At 33.8% G+C, this 19,944-nt stretch overlaps 1 protein-coding gene across 8 annotated transcripts in view; it reads left to right on the forward strand.

The window, feature by feature from the left end:
- Positions 1-19,944, forward strand: part of LOC111054042 — a 49,707-nt gene that overhangs the window by 2,262 nt on the left and 27,501 nt on the right. For 2 of the 8 annotated variants that reach the window (XM_039433111.1, XM_039433114.1), the window contains exons 3-8: positions 2,463-2,627; positions 4,316-4,453; positions 11,134-11,265; positions 13,994-14,117; positions 16,909-17,079; positions 19,404-19,533. In XM_039433111.1, the coding sequence (XP_039289045.1) occupies positions 2,463-2,627; positions 4,316-4,453; positions 11,134-11,265; positions 13,994-14,117; positions 16,909-17,079; positions 19,404-19,533 (860 nt within the window). The remainder of the gene's footprint in view (positions 1-2,462; positions 2,628-4,315; positions 4,454-11,133; positions 11,266-13,993; positions 14,118-16,908; positions 17,080-19,403; positions 19,534-19,944) is intronic. The other 6 variants (XM_039433113.1, XM_039433117.1, XM_039433112.1 and 3 more) reach the window with 3 other exon arrangements.

Below are 19,944 nucleotides of genomic sequence, written 5' to 3' on the forward strand. Positions count from 1 at the left end.
GGCCTATTCCGAACCACCAGAAAGCAATTTTTAAATTCATAAATGTATATAGAGGAATTTGGCTCTTTAAGCAATCACCCTTACAACGGGTGTAGCAGGCGCATGGAGCTTACTTACTTTCAATGTCTTCACCACGGTCCTAGGATCGGGGAATTTTCCTGTTTTATGTCATCTCCAAATCAGGGTCGTCAATAGTCGAGTATTTACTTGTTACTTAGGCAGCACCGTATTTGTGGTCTTAAATTCCGTCACTGAATAGTACAGTCTTGCAGTGAGGCTCTTTTTCAGTTCCTTGTAAAATGTTGATCGTGAGTTTTTCAAGTTTTTTAGGTATTGAATAAGTATGAGCCTGCATAAATTAGTGTGCTTTCAAATTTGTTTAGCCTGTGCTGCGGAAGGTCGATATTTAGCTTGGTCCTTGTATTGTACTCATGCTGACTATTTCTTGGGTATGTTGCAAGGACTACAGTTTCATGCAGTTGCAGCGCTTCCATAAGGGCCAAGTGGGCCGGACCCACAACAATGAAACAGTAAAGTACATTTTAAAATGCTCTAGGTTATGCAGTTAATAGTTATTATTCAATAAAATACAGTATAAATTAATTTTGAACTGTCAACTGGTGATAACTCTCGTTGAAATACCATGCAAATCATCCGTGGCCATCGTAGAATACGTACGAGTTCAACGATGGCCACGAATAATTTCGTTGAACATTGAAGGGCCCACAATTCAGGCCCTTCTAGCTCTCATAAGAGCGTATTGGCAAGGCAACGCAAGTCGGCGGCGCTGGACTGGCTGGGAGTAATGCATCGGTATACGGAGCAAGTGAGCCCTTTGGAGCTGGACAAGTTGATTCACACTATTCTCGCTCGGACTGCTGAGCGCTAGTATAGCTTTGTTTTTGTTTACATCTCATCATGTGAATCCGGATTGGCAAACAGGTTGTTTTATCATTTTATAAAGTAATAGGTGCTTTTATTGTGAAGTGCTGTGTGGTGATCATGATTTAAATGAGGTTAGGTCTACTTGGACAAGTCTTTTGTTGAGTTACATATTATGTTGTTTTAATTTAGTTTATAAGATAATGACATAGATTACCTGCGTAACAACTTGTAAAGTTTAATATGCTTCATAAAGCACCCCCAGTTCCCATCCACCACCCCTAAAAATTCCCACCACTGGCCCACCGAACTGTTCAGGTTAAGTGCCGCCACTGGCTTCAAGTATGTAGATTGAACATTGAAACCACAATAAACAACTTGTATTCAATGAATAGTGGCCTGCAGTACTCCAGTGAATTTTTTCCTAGGATGGTTCGTAGGGTTTTTTCTGGCTTTGCAGAACTTTGTCTATGCAGACTTGCGCTGATCGTCCCCAAGCGACAATGCCGTATCGCAGCTACGAAGCGAATAGTGCCTGATAAGCAACAAATGCACTACTAACGTCAGTGGTACTACTTCGAATAACATATATATAGCTCAAGCCAGTCTTTTTGCATAAAGAGTCAAGGTGGTCATGCCAGTTCAGATTTCTGTCTATCATTATACCAAGAAACTTTGTGCAGTGCTCTGCATTTGTTGGTTCATCAGTTATGCCGTCAACATCTAGGATTTGCCCCTTCGGTGTGAAGTTGATATTTACTGTATTGTTTCTGTTGATTATCAGATTTAGCTTCTCACACATTGTTGTGGCTGCTTCAAGTGTTAAGCTCATGTCATTGATTCGTGATTATTTATGCGTGGGAATTATTATAGTGGTATCATCAACGAAAAGTACACATTTTTGGTGGTTTTTCGGATAGTTATTTATTGACCGAACGTAATGAGGTATATGTTTTAACTCGGATTTTCTTTCGTCTGTATGTATGTAACGCATTTACGACCAAACGCGTTGACTAGAATTTCATGAGATTTGGCAGGAATATTTCTTTTTTTACTGCGCGCCGATTTATACACAAGGTATTTTGAAATTTTTCATTTCAAGGATAATATGGAAGGAAAAGGAATTTCCTCGATACTCCGATATCACTATACTGTATATAAAATACTCTGAAGATAGGATTAATCAGACTATAGAATTATTTATAATCAATCAGCTGACAAGTGGATTATTACTCAGATGTCTGGCGAAGCCGGTGAAGAGGTCACACCAGATACTTGTGGATGAGAAAACTGCGTGATGTCTACTGTTCACAGAACTACTAGTATAGATAAGGAAAAACAAAGGTCCAATGATAGATCCTTGAGGCATACCTTTAGATATTTTTGGAATGAAGATTTGGAACTTGTTCTGAAACTTATCTTAGCACTTTGGCACTTGCTCAACTTATCTTAACTGATAGCTTATCGATCCTATTAACATTAGGATCAATATTATATTACTAATCATTGTACTGTAGTCTAAGGATCTGCTGTTCCTTTTAGGCAAAATGTTTTCGATAACGTTCATTATTTTTCTATTGCAGCCGAAACTTCGTGATGGGAGCCGGAGACCAGGCGAATTCACAGAAGTTGACTTCCCCACAATTTCTCGGCTCACTTTGAGAGAAATGCAATTATACACGACCCTGTCTATAGTCAAGAAGAAGATGAAAGTTCTCAATGCAAAGGATGAAGAATTATTTCGAGTGAGTAATCAACTTGAACAATTTAATCACCTCCTTGCAGCCCGGCTATGAATGGCCCCATTATAATTCATGGGAAGAATATTTTCAATGAACCCGACACTGTCTCTGATACTGATGGGAATTCAGCTAATGTTGACATTTCAAATCACTATATTAATAATTGGAAAAACACAGTTTTATTTCATGTGACAAAATAAAACTGTTTTTTCAAATATGGAAAAATTCCATTTTCCTACAGTTACGTTGAAAAGTGGCCATTGCTGCACTGATTACAGAACGCAAAGAATCACTTTTCCGCTCTAGTGCGGGAAAAATTTTTCTGCACTCCAGATTTGCAACATGGCAACGCAAAATACTTAGTAGGTTATATGGAGCAACAGTGCAGCAAAATCAAAATGAAGTTGGTAACAGTGACTGGGCTGCTATAGTGAGCAGAGGTGCAACGAAGCACAACGAGCACAGCATTAAGTATATATTATAACAAAGGACAACATTTTTATTCAATTTGACAATAAATTAAGGTTTTTATCAATAATAAAATTACACAGAAAAACATTTGATGCATTTCAGGCAATTTTACCCATAATTACCCACTTTTCATATTCAATGGTAACTGTAGGAAAAACTTAATGTGAAATAAGTGCGCAAAGTTCCTCTGCTGCACTCAACAAACCATTCCGCCCTCGCCTACGGCTCGGGCGTAAACGTTTCTTTCGGTGCAGCAAACTGTCACTTTGCGCACTAGTTGCACAAATAACTATTTTATATTAATACTACCTCTTGATAAAAATTTTTCCACGGCCGCAAATTTCAACAAAATCGCATGAATTTTTTTTCGTTTGTGAACCGCTACAGATTTTTTATGGCTTCATGCTGACATCACTATAGTGAGGTCCACGTTATAATGGCAGTGTAGGAAGATAGGAGAAAAGGGTTGCCAAATCTCAGCCTTGCCACCCAAACAGCTGATACTGGTATATCCGATTAATTTTACTGTTCATTATTGTTAAAAATAGTTAATCATATTTTATTTGTCAAGAAAATCTATTTTTTAAAGATGAAAGAATAAATTTTCATGATTGAGATAGAATATTTTGTCAATTAGTTGAATTTGTACATTGTTGATAAAAGATGTGGCAACATCGCAAAGCGTGAAAGAGATAGCGCCATCTGCATGTTGAATGATAGACAAGGATAGCAACACCATAGCAAATCACACACTGCCATTATAACGTGGACCTCACTATACGTAATCATTACTATAGTGAGGTCCACGTTATAATGGCAGTGTTTAATTTGCAATGGTATTGCTATCCTTGTCTATCATTCAACAAAGCAGATAGCGCTATCTCTTTCTCGCTTTGCTATGTTGCCAGATCGTATTTTACCAATGTAAAATTAATAATCAACAAAATATTTCATCTTAATTATAAAAATTCATTATGAAATGATTGAGAAATATAATTGTTAATTTTAAACGAGAATGAACAGTTAATATTACATCAATAAACCTGTACCGGTATCAGCTACCGTCTATTGAAGGCATTGACAAGACAGAGGATCGGCAACGTTGTTCTGCTATCTTTCTTCACTGTATTATTCATATGCCTTAATATCCATTTATATTGCTGAACCATTCAAGTTTAAAACTGTTAGAATCAATGACAAATGTGTTCTATTTGTTTTAGATATTGAGTGAGACTCTCGAGATTGAACGCAGAGATTACCAAGCATTCGTAACTACCCAGTGGAGTCACAATAATAACTATCTCAGGGCTGCTGAAATAAAACCGTCTATAAAACGTTATATCGATTATGTTTGGGAGGTGAGTTACAAAAATGTTGTATTCTACTGAAACAAAACAAAGAAAATCATTCATTATAATTGAAATCACTCAAAGTAAAACCTTCTTCTGTAGCTACATAGTATTGATTTTCCTATATAATAATAAAATAATATTTATTCATGAATGTACTTTTTACATTCAATTTTTCGCATTTATCAGTTACAATAAAAATCATACAATTTGTCAGGTCATCAAATGTCCGTGAATATTATGTAGTATATTACATCAAGCGTATTATATAAGTATTTCTAGTGCAACAATCATGTTATTAAATTGTAGGTAATCGTATTTATTATTAACCTGACTTGTTTCATACTTCATACAAATTTTTCCAGAAGTAGGTAACTTGAAAAAGATTCATATAGAAGTGCAATATTTTATTATAAACGACAATATTTGAGGGAGAGCCTTCATCCACAGTTATCTGGTACTCTCAATAGGCCTGCCAGATATTATCAGATCTACAAAAGGCTTTATGATTGATCATGTGATACTAGACCTCTTACCTCATACAAATCATACTAATCCTCTGAGGTAAGAGGACTCACCGGACGGGTCCCGTCTCTAGGGTTACTATTTACTAAGTGACCCTATAGTCACTTAGTTAGGGATAGGAATTACTCAATTAATTATAAATGAATTGAAAAGGCAATTTCTTGTGGAAGAAATTTATTTTTCCTAGAATTTACTATATGGGAGGTGAGTCACAAAATGTTGTATTCTACTGAAGCAAAACATTGAAAATCATTATTTACTATATACAGTCGAACCTCTCTATAACGAACCTCCACTTGACGAAATCCTCTACACAACGAATTTTTACCTGGTCCCATGACATTTTGGAGTTTTGGCTGCTTTTTTACCTCTAACGAATTTCGGACCTCTCAACAACAAAGTTTTCTCTTGAGTTCAACATACAAAATGTAGTGTGTATAGGAAGCAGACGATCATTTTCAAGGAATTGTTTAGTTTCAGCAAATAGGTCAATAGACTAAAAATAATGGCAATTCAGGTAGGAAGAAGATGGGTGGTGGACAGTCAATAGAGGTTGAAAGACATGTCGGAAATTGAATGCGAGTTACTCTAAATTGGATTTCAAGAACTTGTCATTTGTTGACCAGGCAGGTGAACGACTGGACTTTCTAAATCTTGCTTTTGTCACACATTTCAATTCTTTGAACTGACTAAGATGATGATGGTTGTGACGAACTTGAGGAGAAGAATCCGACAGATGAAGAAGTTCTAGAAGCTTTCAAAATTATCAGGCAAGAATTAAATCTGAAAAATAGTGTACCAGCCTTTTTATGTTCGACTGTTTGAATAGATGTGAGTCGTTTATTGAACATGATGTTTTATTCAAATGCAAAATTCAACCGAAAATTACTCACTTTTTGCGTTCAATCTAATACAGTAGTAGTGTAAAAGGTACCAAAGAATCTTTGGTGAAGGAAGTTGAAAAATATTGTTACTGAGTATGTACTTTGATTAAACTCTACTAATAGTACAAATCAAGCTTTCTATAAATAAATTGGTGAGTTTACTTACCTATTACATTCTATAAATATTCAAAAAACAAGTTTTTTTATTTTAAACAGCATGAAATTTTCAAATTTTCATATTAATATTGGCCTAATAGGTACCCTACCTACGTTCGCGATGATATGTTATATGTACCATATTCATTTATTTACCGCCGTGATACCATATTACAAGATCCATAAGATCGTGGCAGTTTTCTTGACAGAACAACCTCTCAATAACGAATACCTTTCAGCAGCGATTTTTTTCTCGGGATAATCGACTTCGTTATACAGAGGTTTGACTGTAATTGTAATTTATATTCAAAATAATTTTTTACTTATCTTTAACCTACGTTTTGGTTCTATTAGACTTTTTATTGATATTTTAATTCATATTCACATATATCTTTGTCTCGAGCATTGTAATTTGAGAGTTTTTATAATTGAATAGGAATCGATAGAGACAATGTAAATTCTGTCTGTCTGTAGTTTTCTGCTCGTAAGCAGGTCCTTCTATATGGCAGCAGCCCTCCACTCTCTTCTATTCTCTGCCAGTCGCTTCGTTGCATAGTAGCTCATCCCCTCCTTGATGTCGTCCAACATTTTTTATCTTCTTCTCCCTCTTCCTCTTCTTCCCTGAATGGTCCCCTCCATGGCATCCACCAACAAGCATTGCCGTCTCATCCAATGTCCCAGCCATCTCCTCTTTCTTCCCTTTATCACATCCAGCAGAGTCCTTCCTTCCCCAACCCTCCTCAACACCTCCTCGTTTGTAACTTTATCCCTCCAACTGATCCCCTCCATCCTTCTCCATATCCACATTTCCAATGCCTCAAGCCTCCTCTTATTCTCCTTTCTCAGCGTCCAAGTTTCTGCACCATACAGTGCCACACTCCAAACATAGCACTTTATTAGCCTTTTCCTTAGTGTCTTGTCCAGTTGGCTACAAAGAATTCTCTTTTTCTTATTGAATGCTGTTTTTGCCATAGCAATTCTTACTTTGATTTCTTTGTTGCATTTCATATCCTCTTCCATTATGCTTCCTAAATACTTGAAAGATGATACCTGTTCCAACTGTTCACCCTCCAGTACAGCATTCCCCATTCTTGCTCTCCCTGCAACAATTCTCATGCACTTTGTCTTCCTGACGTTTATCCTCATTCCATACCTCTCACAAGCCTCATTCACATCTCTCAACATTCCATTCATCATTGTCCAGCTATCAGCCAGGATCGCCATATCATCTGCAAATCTTATGCACTCTATGTGTCTTCCTCTAATGCTGACTCCTCTTTTGCCATCCAAACACTCCTGCAATATATCCTCTAGGTAAACGTTGAAAAGGATTGGTGACATACAACATCCCTGTCTCACTCCTCTTCCCATTCTACTCTCTTCTCCAATTTCGCGCTCTATTCTCACTCTGCTGGTCTGGTTGACATACAGGTTCCTGACTAGTCTCCTCTCCTCCCATTCCACACCTCTTCTTTTCAGAGTATCCATAAGTCGGTCCATAATCTTAATTTAATGTAAATTAAGCCTACATAAATAAATAATGAGCATTTGATTGAAGAAATATTGATATTTTAAGATTGCATACCAGTATTACGAAAAATATACGTGATTGATAGAACCCCAATAGGATTTTTTGTATTATCAAGCATGTAGAAGGTTTTAGCAACTCGATTATTGATAACCGAATAAATAGCCCATATATAATATTGAAATGAACGCTTCTGCATAAAAATATTAGCCCTGGTGGGGAATCGAACCCGGCACTCTCTGTTTGCTGGTCAGGTCTCTAAAGACTCAATCATTTGCTCATCGTACAATTCTGTAAATGACTCTCATTTTATATACATCAATAACAGGTATGGTGAAAAGAATCATTAGATATTAGAGTTATTCAATTAATAAACTGAAATTGCAGGAAAGTGAACAAAACAATATAAAAAATGTATATTCCAAAAACGCAATAAAAGTTATCAAGTATCCTTTGTATTTTATAAAAACACAACTACACCTTTTCCAATTGTATTTGAGAAAGTATCAAGTTAATTTGAGAATGTATCAATTGTATTTGAGAATAGTCACTTGTAATTGAGAGAATGTCAGATGTAGATGAGAATAGTCAATTGTATTTGGGAAGTCATCACATTTAATTGAGAATAGTGAATTGTATTTGAGAAATCGTCAAATGTAAATGAGAAGATATCAATTGAAAATTAGAAAATTTTCCAATTGACATATCGTGACTCTTCTGTAGCCTATAGACTGGTTTGATTTGAGCAGGAAAGGATACTGTACTACGTACACAGTATTCCATTTACTACCATAGGCTTTGCATGGGGGCAAATTAATATTTTCAATGGTAAAAGTATTTCCCTTGTACTGTTTACGAATGATTAATGAGTATCATTTCTATGCATGTATTGGCAACGCGACTTTTGTCTTCAAACATTTTGTGAAATATTGCACTTGATGAAGATCAAATTCTCTATGTTTACTGCGCGATTGAACTCTATCATCAATCAATTGAATTTCTTGATCAAACAATTCGGCAATTCTTCAATGGATTTTGAGGCTTGAAAATATTTTTTTTTTCAAAAACGTTTTATTGGAATATTAAATAATATTATCATATTATTTTATATGAGTACAGTTATGAAAAAATATAAGTACTGGAAGTAAGCATTTAAAATAAGAATTGCTATTCCTTATCCTCTACACCAAAGTATATAATTTAATGCAGCTAGCTGACAATTATACACAAATACAATTTGAGACTCACAGCGAAGGTGAATTTAAAATCATTTCCCAATTAAAACTGACATCTTCTCGATTTCAAATCGTATGTTCTCAAATTTAAATGATACTTTCTCAAATGAAATTCACTATTCTCAATTATTTTTTTTTCAAAAAAGTTTTATTGGAATATTAAATAACATTATCATATTATTTTATATGTGTACAGTTATGAAAAAATATAAGTACTGGAAGTAAGCATTTAAAATAAGAATTGCTATTCCTTATCTTCTACACCAAAGTATATAATTTAATGCAGCTAGCTGACAATCATACACAAATACAATTTGAGACTCACAGCGAAGGTGAATTTAAAATCATTTCCCAATTAAAACTGACATCTTCTCGATTTCAAATCGTATGTTCTCAAATTGAAATAATACTTTCTCAAATAAAATTCACTATTCTCAATTACAAGTGATGACTTCTCAAATACAATTGACTATTCTCATTTACATCTGACGTTTTCTCAAATACAAATTACTATTCTCAATTAAAATTGATACTTTCTCAAATACAGTTGGAAAAGGTGTAGTTTCAACTCTTCTAGAGCCATTTTCAAATGAAAGAGATTCTGAAGAGTTTAAACTAGTTATGCTTTGTTGAAATGAAAGGGTACTTGATAGCTCTTATTGTGAATACAATACAGGATGATAATAAAAGGACTTTACAACTTTGAAAGCACTTGAATAAATAGTTATTGAAATTACTTACAGAATTGAGAAAGGTGTCATTTTGTTACCAAACACTCCAAGTTTAAGGTGTGGGTGTTATTTTGGTTCGATGTGACAGCCGTTGGTAATGCCACATACATCCCACCGATAATCGATTTCTTGTCACACACGTACCAGCATATCAGGCGTAACTTGTGTAACCGCAGCGATCCGAATGTGATCCGATTTTGGAGGTAATTAATATTGAAAGTGAAGGGACACTTGGTCGTCTTGTTCAGCATGTTGGTGCACCACCTCATTTTCACGGAGAAGTGTGGGATTTTCTAGACATTCGCTTTCAATTTTGCTAGATTGGCCGTGCAGGGCCAATTGCATGGCCACCTCGCTCACCGGATTTAACACCGATGCATTTCTTCCTGTGGGGTTTCATTAAGGATAAGGTTCATGTTCCGCCTCTACCAGACAATCTTAATGACCTCCAAAATCGGATCACACATTCGGATCGCTGCGGTTGCACAAGCTAATCCTGATATGCTGGTACGAGTGTGGCAAGAAATCGATTATTATCGGTGGTATGTCGCATTACCAACGGCTGTCACATCGAACCAAAACAACACCCACACCTTAAACTTGAAGTGTTTTTTAACAAAATGACACCTTTCTCAATTTTGTAAGTAATTTCAAAAAATATTTATGTGCTTTTAAAGAAAGTAGTAATTATTCATATTGAATGAAAAAGACTGAGAAATTGTCAAAAAACTACTGATTTATTGATAATTAGAAAGACCGGTTTCGGTTATTACACCATTTTCAATCTCTGATAAACTCTCTTTCATCAGAGATTGACAAAATAAAAGAGAGTTTATCAGAGATTGACAATGGTGTAATAACCGAAACCGGTCTTTCTAATTATCAATAAATCAGTGGTTTTTTGACAATTTCTCAGTCTTTTTCATTCACTATGAATAATTACCACAATATCAACTTTTCAACTACACAACAAGTTTAAAGAAAGTCCTTTTATAATCATCCTATTCAAATATAAATTGTTATGGTGTAGCTGTTAGTTGTTTAAAAAATGTTCGGCTAAAATTTTTTCATTTCACCTTTTTTATTTTCAATTCGAATTTATTACCCTTTCAAGTGTTTTTTCGTCTCTCTAACAACATTACTAAATAATTCAATATTGTTATAACTTGTCAATTATTCTCGAGGAGTATTCAGAAATCAGAAATGTAAAGTGCGTGTCATACACATAACCTTTTGGATCTCATTACCAATTAAATTTGAGAGATGAACAGTGCAAGCTGAGCTTAGTTTTCATCTTTCATAGTATGATATCTATTATGATAGACCATTGTAATAATTTATTTAATCATTCAGAATTACATAACTTACAGAAAAGTAGCACAGGCTTATAAGCCTGTTCTAATTTTCTACAACAGTCCAATTACTGTAGCTAGGTTATGTGTCACTTCAACACTCTTCAATTACAATAATTATTATATTGAAAAATAAATATTGATTGGTTGATGATAAAAAAATATCTATATGCTCTGTATTTTGCTTTCTGTTTTTCTTCTGTATCGATCATTTTGGGATAAACGTTTAATTAGATGTATTATAAATTAATTTGATTTTGTATTTTGATTTGCTTCAGTCAAGAATAAGACGTCTTCAGAGGTACCCAAAACACTATCGAAATACTGATAATTCGATACCTTTGAAGTTCAATGAAATTGAACCTGAGAATCCTGTCATCTTGAAACTGGGAACCACCCTGTTAGAAACGGTGAGCATTCTGTCAAAAAGCTGTTTTATGATAAAAACTGAAAGTCTTGTGATAAAATATTTCAAAAAAAGGGTAATGAGATTTTTATTTTTCCTACAGTTACGTTGAAAAGTGGCCATTGCTGCACTGATTACAGAACGCAAAGAATCACTTTTCCGCTCTAGTGCGGGAAAAATTTTTCTGCACTCCAGATTTGCAACATGGCAACGCAAAATACTTAGTAGGTTATATGGAGCAACAGTGCAGCAAAATCAAAATGAAGTTGGTAACAGTGACTGGGCTGCTATAGTGAGCAGAGGTGCAACGAAGCACAACGCGCTAATTATTACATTATATATTATAACCAAGGACAACATTTTTATTCAATTTGACAATAAATTAAGGTTTTTATCAATAATAAAATTACACAGAAAAACATTTGATGGATTTCAGGCAATTTTACCCATAATTACCCACTTTTCATATTCAATGGTAACTGTAGGAAAAACTTAATGTGAAATACGTGCGCAAAGTTCCTCTGCTGCACTCAAGAAACCATTCCGGCCTCGCCTACGGCTCGGGCGTAATAGTATATTTCGCACCTAGGGCCGAAAATGAGACTTTTCTGGCTCGAAATCGGTTTTCAAGTCCGAGGCCGTAGGCCGAGGACTAGAAAAGATTGAGAGCCGGAAAAACATTTTTGCCCATGGTGAGAACGTAATTTTTCGCCACACAGAAAAATAAACAATATATATATGAGAATAATAATTATTCTCATTGTCTATTATAAGCACTTCCGAAAGCAAAAGTGGAAGGTCATAGCTCTAGCAAATCTGAATATCAAGAAATTGTCCAAGTATTTTTATTTTTTATTCTGATTTGTCTAAATAACCTAAAAGATTATGTTCAATTATGTAAGAGGTTGAGTTTATACTTTTTATTCTTCCAAGTGACAATAAGATGATATTATTATGAATGTTTTAATTATTGAATGATAAACACAAATAATGAAAAGTTTTTGGTCAGCTGGTTTATCACACTTGAAAAAGTTTTTGATCAGCTGGTTTATCACACTTGAAAAAGTTTTTGATCAGCTGTTTTAGCACACTTGAAATTCGGCCAATCTGATGTGATCTGAATGTCAATGGAAGTTTAGGTTAGAAGTTCTATCCTTCTATGAAAATCGAATTATTTGAATAGTTTATAATATATATCTTATCTGTATTTTATTCATTTAAATAAAATGATAGTATATTATTACAGAATACTTTATTGAATTCTAGAAGCATAAAATGATTCCGTTTATCCACCATGTTCCGTGATAAACGCTTTACTAGGAGGTTTGAGGTTAGATTCTATTATACTCTGAAAATTGAATTTGAATAGTTTATAATATCTCATTTGTATTTCATTCATCCAAATAAAATGATAGTATCTTATTGCAAAAACTTTATTCAATTCTAGAAGCATAAACTGATTCCGTTTCATAAACTATTTTGTAAACACGTTCACATCAAATCAGAATCAGCTGACTTCAAGGTTATTTTACAGCCCTAGGGCCGTAAAAATTTTACCGGCCTGGTCAGAAAACAATCACTTTCGGCCTCCATATGACGCACGTAAACCAGCTCATTACATCCAAGTGGGGCGAAAACGTTTCTTTCGGTGCAGCAAACTGTCACTTTGCGCACTAGTTGCACAAAAAACTATTTCTTTATATTTAAACTGAAAGTAGTTCATTAAAGTCTCTATAGTGAGATCCAGGCTTAAAAGTCAGTGCGATTGAAAAGAAATATGCATACTAGTCACGATTACTTTTCTTTCACTTCTTTGATATGATTGCACTTATAGTGAGGTCCACGTTATAATGGCAGTAAAGAAAGATAGGAGAACAACGTTGCCAATCATTTGTTCTATCAATGCCTTCTATAGACGGTAGCTGATACAGGTTTATCGATGTAATATTAACTGTTCCTTCTCGTTTAAAATAATCAATTATATTTTATTAAGCAAGACATTATATTCTTTAATAATTTCATAATGAATTTTAATAATAATTAAGATGAAATTCAGTTCTACATTGTTAAAAGATCTGGCAACAGAGGAAAGCGAGAAAGAGATAGCGCTATCCGCTTTGTTGGATGATGGACAAGGATAGCAATACATCATCAAACACTGCCATTATAACGTGGACCTCACTATAGCATAGAGATCTTCTTCAGTCATCAGTCAACTCAATCCGATTCCAATTAAAGAAACTTGTGTGACAATAAACCATTCTATCGGAAATATATTATATTAAGCATAGAAATATTTATTTCCATGATTAAATTGTAAATTTTCATAACTGCGATTTAAAGTTGGAATTATTCATTATATTTTACGTGGCTTACAAATGTTAATTTCAAAAGCATTCATACTACAATGAAAACTTCAAATGATAAGAAATTTGTTATCAATTCTGAAATTTTGTTATCAATTCTGAAATTTTGTTATCTATTCTGATTATATCAAAATTTAATTACACAAATAGTATATTTAGTGGCAAATCTTACATTGATAATATTGTTATAAACTCAAGTTACAATCAATGTCTATTTGTATTGTATACTCTGGTAATTTATACAAATATGTATTTGTGATTTTTGACAATAAATTCAATTCAATTTAGTTTATTATTGGTATAATTTAAATTGTACATTAAATCTTATTCCTATAAATGAATGAATCAATGTTTCTTTTTTTCAAGGGTGTGCCAAACTCGTTCGTGGTTCCCCCGTTGATTTCTCATCCCAGAGAAGTGACATATTTGCCGTCTGATTTTCAAACTCTGATTGACAATTTTCATCCAAATCACGAATTTCTACCTCCAGGTAATGAATTTCATCTTTTTTTACTTGAAGTATTGCTGTAGGTCATTCAGATTCTTATACCCTGCTTCCTATAGGTAAGATGTACAGAGTGACCCAAAAGTCACTTCCCGTTATAAAGCTTAACATGGGCTTAACTAATTCAAAATAAATTCAATTAATATTACGATTGGTAATGTATTATTCCAACAATTCAATTCAATTCAATAATTCTTTATTGTCATATACAGTGCACAAGAATACATAGATATATGCTTTTAGTATAAAGGAATAAAAAAATATCAATTCACAAAGATGTACCGTATTGCATTATTGACCTAGAATATTATTGCTAAGCCATAAAAAGTTTGCAAGTCTTGAAAAAAAAATTAACAAAACCTGCAATTCTATTATCCAAAATTCCGAGCCATCGGTCGACGACTGCATCGCAAACATGCCCACTATACTCTATGTTATTCAATAGCAAACAACCACGACACAGCCAACAACCGATGGCCCAAAACAACTAGCCTATTAGCCTATAAGAAATATAACTTACAAAATACATCATTAACTTTCACCGACACAACAACAAAGGAAATAGTCCCACATGAGTCTTGGACTTGTGTGTGGGACGAGTATCATTATACTGTGATATTTTGTGACTAAAATAGTTGAGTAGAAGTTTAGAGAAATAAATGAATATAACCTTTACAGATTTAGAAAGACATTAGAACATGTTTTTATGAATTGTAATGTACATTTAATGCACATTTCAAATAAAAAGTTCGTTCATTGAAAAAATATTTCAAATTTCAGTATGAGAGTTGATAATGTTATTTTTAAACAAATAAAAATAATGATAAGTCAAGACTTGACCTACTATGTGTAACCTTATCTAAATTTGGGAGAGGAATAGCACAAGGTTACCTCATTTTTCCTCACCCTATCATTCTTATGATGTTATTGTATAGGTATAGCGTATGGCATTTTGACTTATTTACCTAAATATAAAACTATGCACATGGAGAGAACTACACCTTTTCCAACTGTATTTGAGAAAGTATCAATTGTAATTGAGAATAGTCATTTGCATTTGAGAAAACGTCATATGTAAATGAGAATAGTCAATTTTATTTGAGAAGACATTACTTGTAATTGAGAATAGTGAATTTTATTTGAGAAAGTATAATTTTAATTTGAGAACATACGATTTTGAAAACGAGAAGTTGTCAGTTGTAATTGGGAAATTATTTTAAAAACCCAGTACTTCCATTACTTATATTTTTCATAACTGTACTCATATAATGAGTACATAAATATGATAATATAAATAATATTCCAATAGTTTAGTTTTAAAAAAATATATATTTTTTCATCCCAAAATCCATTGAGGAATTGCCAGATTGTTTGATCAAGAGATTGAATTGATTGATGATAAAGTTCAATTGCACCGTAAACATAGAGAAATTGATCTTCATCAAGTGCAATATTTCACAAAATGTTTGGAGACAAAAGTCGCCTTGTCATACATACATAGAAATGATAGTCATTCGTAAACAGTACAGGGGGAATACTTTCACCATTAAAAATATTAATTTGCCTCAATGCAAAGCCTAATGGCTACAGTAGAGTCCAACATGTCAATTGGAAAATTTTCTCGTTTTTAATTGATATCTTCTCATTTACATTTGACGATTTCTCAAATACAATTCACTACTTTCAAATGCATGTGATGACTTCCCAAATAAAATTGACTATTCTAATCTACATCTAACATTCTCTCAATTACAAGTGACTATTCTCAAATACAATTGATACTTTCTCAAATTAACTTGATACTTTCTCAAATACAATTGAAAAAGGTGTAGTAGTTAAGTAACATAATTAATATGAAAAGATAAAACTGGACATTTACAAAGCTGAGTCCAAAACAGCCAGCCATTCAAGAAGCTGCTGGTGTAGCATTTACCAAATCCTCAACAGCATAGGATGACAGGACAGACCTCAGCAATATGTTTCAAAGTTTGTTTTGGAGCTCCACATTCACATTCAGGTGATGGAATGATCCCCATCTATGCAGACTGTCCCCACATACACCATGCCCTGTTCGCACCCCTTTTAATCCCTTTCAAAGGTGATGGGGAAGGTTGAAACCTTCTGGCTTTTTATTTGGCTTGATAAGCCGTGCCAAATGGTAAGGTGCTTGCAAATTCCAAGCAGCATTCCACTTTGAGACTATGTTGAAATTGGTTCTGACCAAATCCTTTGCAAATGTCAATGGAAGCCTTCTAGATCTGAGGCGACCCATTTCTAGGTCGGAAAGGTCTTCATGAATTGGCAGCATTGGGTTATCAGAAATCTTTTTGAACTCCTTCAACAGAGCATTTCTCCCAATATTGCTCAGTATTGGGAGCCAATTTACAGGAGTTGACTTAATACACCCAGTAATCATTCTCATAGCCATGTTGAGCTGTGCATCAATTTTCTTAGTGTATGGGCTATTGATCCACACAGTTGCACAGTATTCTGCTACAGAATAAACAAGGGACAGAGTGGAGCAGCGCAGGGTATGGGCTAAGGCCCATAGTTGACACGGAGTTGACTCATCAAATGTATGGATAAATAAAGAATGCATAAAAAATAAAAATCCAATATTCATATTTTTCCAGTTCAAATGAATTTTCTTAAGTTGTCTCTTAATTTCTTGTCACTTATAGAATCGCTCCTAATTTTATTTTCGACGTCATTAAATTTATATGTTTGAAGTACCTACTATTTGATTTTGATAGAACTAACGTGTTTGCCTTGACAGTGAGCCAAGACCCGAACATAGAGCATCTACTGGACGCAAGTGGAGCCCTGAAAAACGAGCACTTTATAGTAGTCATGTCTGGAAGTGGGTTTAAAACTATTATTGATAACTTTGGTAACAATCCATCCCAGGATTGGATGCTTCCGATCACCATAAAAGAACATAATATTGGTAAGTTTCTCTGATTTACTACTTTGAAACAATTAATGTAAAATTAGAGAACTGTAATTTATTGCTTGTCGCTCTTTGCTGGTGCCTTCCACAAGTCACTGATGTAGCTCAAATAATAAATGTAGCTATTTCATTTTCTCTTTTTGTGTAGTTGAGAAGTTGATATTGTGGTTATTATTCATATTAAATAAAAAGACTAAGAAATTGTCAAACCCCACAGATTTTTTGTAAAAAAATTGTCAAAAACCACAAAAATCTGTCGTTTTTGACAATTTCTCAGTATTTTTATTTAATTCTATTTTCTATTGATCCCCAGCAATGTACTGTAGAACAAAGAAGTTATACATTTTTATTCAATACAGAAGAATACAGTTTCTCCATGATTAAAATACTGCGACTTACACTTCAGAAATTAATACCGATCACACTGAATACTAAAATAATTGAAGCACACTAGAGATAAGATATGTGATCTTTATTAAATTTGTTGTAATTATTTTGGGACCAAAAATATCTGTGTTTGAAAGTGCTGAAGAATCATGACCTCTTGTAACTTAATTTCCAATAAAAATCCGGAAATGGGATAGTAAGGGCTATAAGCCTCTTAATTTATTTTTAAAAGATTTTTCAAGAGATTTTTAAAATTGTGATAGAAGTTTCATGTTTGCTTTTGTTTGGAAGTAAATAGTTAGTCAGATAAATTCAAAATTCCAATTAATACAGTGATGTTTTTGAACTTGAATTTGTGTGTAAATCACAAATACAAACTCTACATAACCTTTGGACTGTTTATTTTAAATTAAGGTTAAAGCAGTTTTGGGCGGCGGATGCCTGTTGTTTACACCTGCATTGTATCCTATTGTCCATGAATGAGTAAATAAATAAATAAATTTCCATTCATTTTATGATTATGTGGTTTTGTCTTTGTTGAATAAATAAATGAATAGAATCTTTAGTTCATAGATATTTGTATCTAGGAACTAAAGGTACTCCATTCCTCACTGCGAGAGAAAGGGAGCTTAGTCCTGTAATGCACTCAACATCTTCCGTACACCTGCATCAATAATTTCAACAAATATATTAGTAGGTGACTTTATCAACATGTAATATTTTGTTTAGACAAGTACCTATTTTCATGCCAGAAATTTACAATGGCCAGCAAACGTTGATCAAACGCACAAGATTGATAGAAATGACAGTCATTTGAAAATGTTGATCTATTTATCACGTATTCTATGCGTATTATCGTAGTATTGTTAATCCCATGTTATCTAAAGTCTTCTAGTATCTAAGTACTTTTAGCTCCTAGAACGTAAATTAACTACTTCAATAAAAAAGTAGTATTTATTCCTCTGTTCCAGAATAATAATAAAAAATATGGATAGTAGGTGAATAAAACGTCATATTAAAATTAAATACAATGGATTTGAGTCGAATATAAATCAAGAACCATGACCATAATGACCATGAACGATAATAATTTTTGACTATATTATTGCTTGTTGGTTTTTAGAGAAAAAAGTTGGACTGATTTTTAAATTTCTGTCATGTGATAATCCTCCAATCATCACAAAAATAGCCCTGATTGAAAAAGTAGCCAAATTGTAAAATAGCCCTAGAATCTTTATCCGGTAATATCTAATTAATTATTCAAAATGATGATGATTAGGGAATGATATGGTGTCATTATAGACAGTATTCAATGGAAAACGTTGATTCTTTGTACAGGTAGACTTGTGTACTACTAGTAGTTCTGTGAACAGTAGACCTCACGCAGTATTCTCATCCACAAGTACCTGATTGAAACTATAGACCTTATTCTCATCCACAAGTACCTGATTGAAACTATAGACCTTATGGAAATACAGCAATAGACTGGCTTCTCCACACATCTGTGTAATCACTTGTCAGCTGATTTATGATGAATAATAATTCTATAGTCTGATTTTTACTCTAATATTGGCGTATGAAGGACGCTCCTTTTTCCTTTTATATTATCCTTGAAATGCAAAATTTCCAAAAACCTTGTCTATATGTCGACGCGCAATCAAAAAAGGAAAATACCTTTGATAAAGCCAAATTTCATGAAAATCTATTACCGCGTTTCGCCGCAAATGCGCAACATATATACATTTAAACATTAAGAGAAATGCCAAACCGTCGACTTGAATCTTAGACCTCACTTCGCTCGGTCAATTATTATGGATAAGGTATTTTTTATCTATTTCATTATTTGAATAGTATCTCTTTTATTGCATTTAGTAATTCCATGAATGAGCTCGGATGTATTCAATTGTTTCAATTTCTGACTTTGTGACATTTAGATGGGAAGAAGAGGAAAGTAGTATTCATCGATAAGAAGTTGCCACCCAAAAACCTCTCCAATGCTCAACGTATGAAATGGTATGCGAAGATCGCACTCCACATGATGATGTGCAAATCCAATGAAAAAAGGTGAGCTATACTTTAAACGTTTAAGCTACAGGGTGACGCACGATATGATCCAACATTAATTAGTTTTATCATAGACAGTATTCAATGGAAAACATTGATTCTTTGTACAGGTAGACTTGTGTACTACTAGTAGTTCTGTGAACAGTAGACCTCACGCAGTATTCTCATCCACAAGTACCTGATTGAAACCAAAGACCTTAAAGAGATATAGACCCACAATGCCTATGCCTTCCCAATGATAGCTCTTACTTGAAATTGAAGGCCGCCATTGGGGTATTTTAGCACGAGATATTATATAAATATATTTGTAATACTATAGATCACAAAGGCATTGGTGGCATTGGTATGTAATAATCTTATGGGTTGCTCCCTCAATAGCGGATTTCAATTCCAAGTACGACACTAGCGCTG

Source organism: Nilaparvata lugens, chromosome 7 (assembly GCF_014356525.2).
Source record: "Nilaparvata lugens isolate BPH chromosome 7, ASM1435652v1, whole genome shotgun sequence".
NCBI classification, from domain to species: Eukaryota; Metazoa; Arthropoda; class Insecta; order Hemiptera; family Delphacidae; genus Nilaparvata; species Nilaparvata lugens.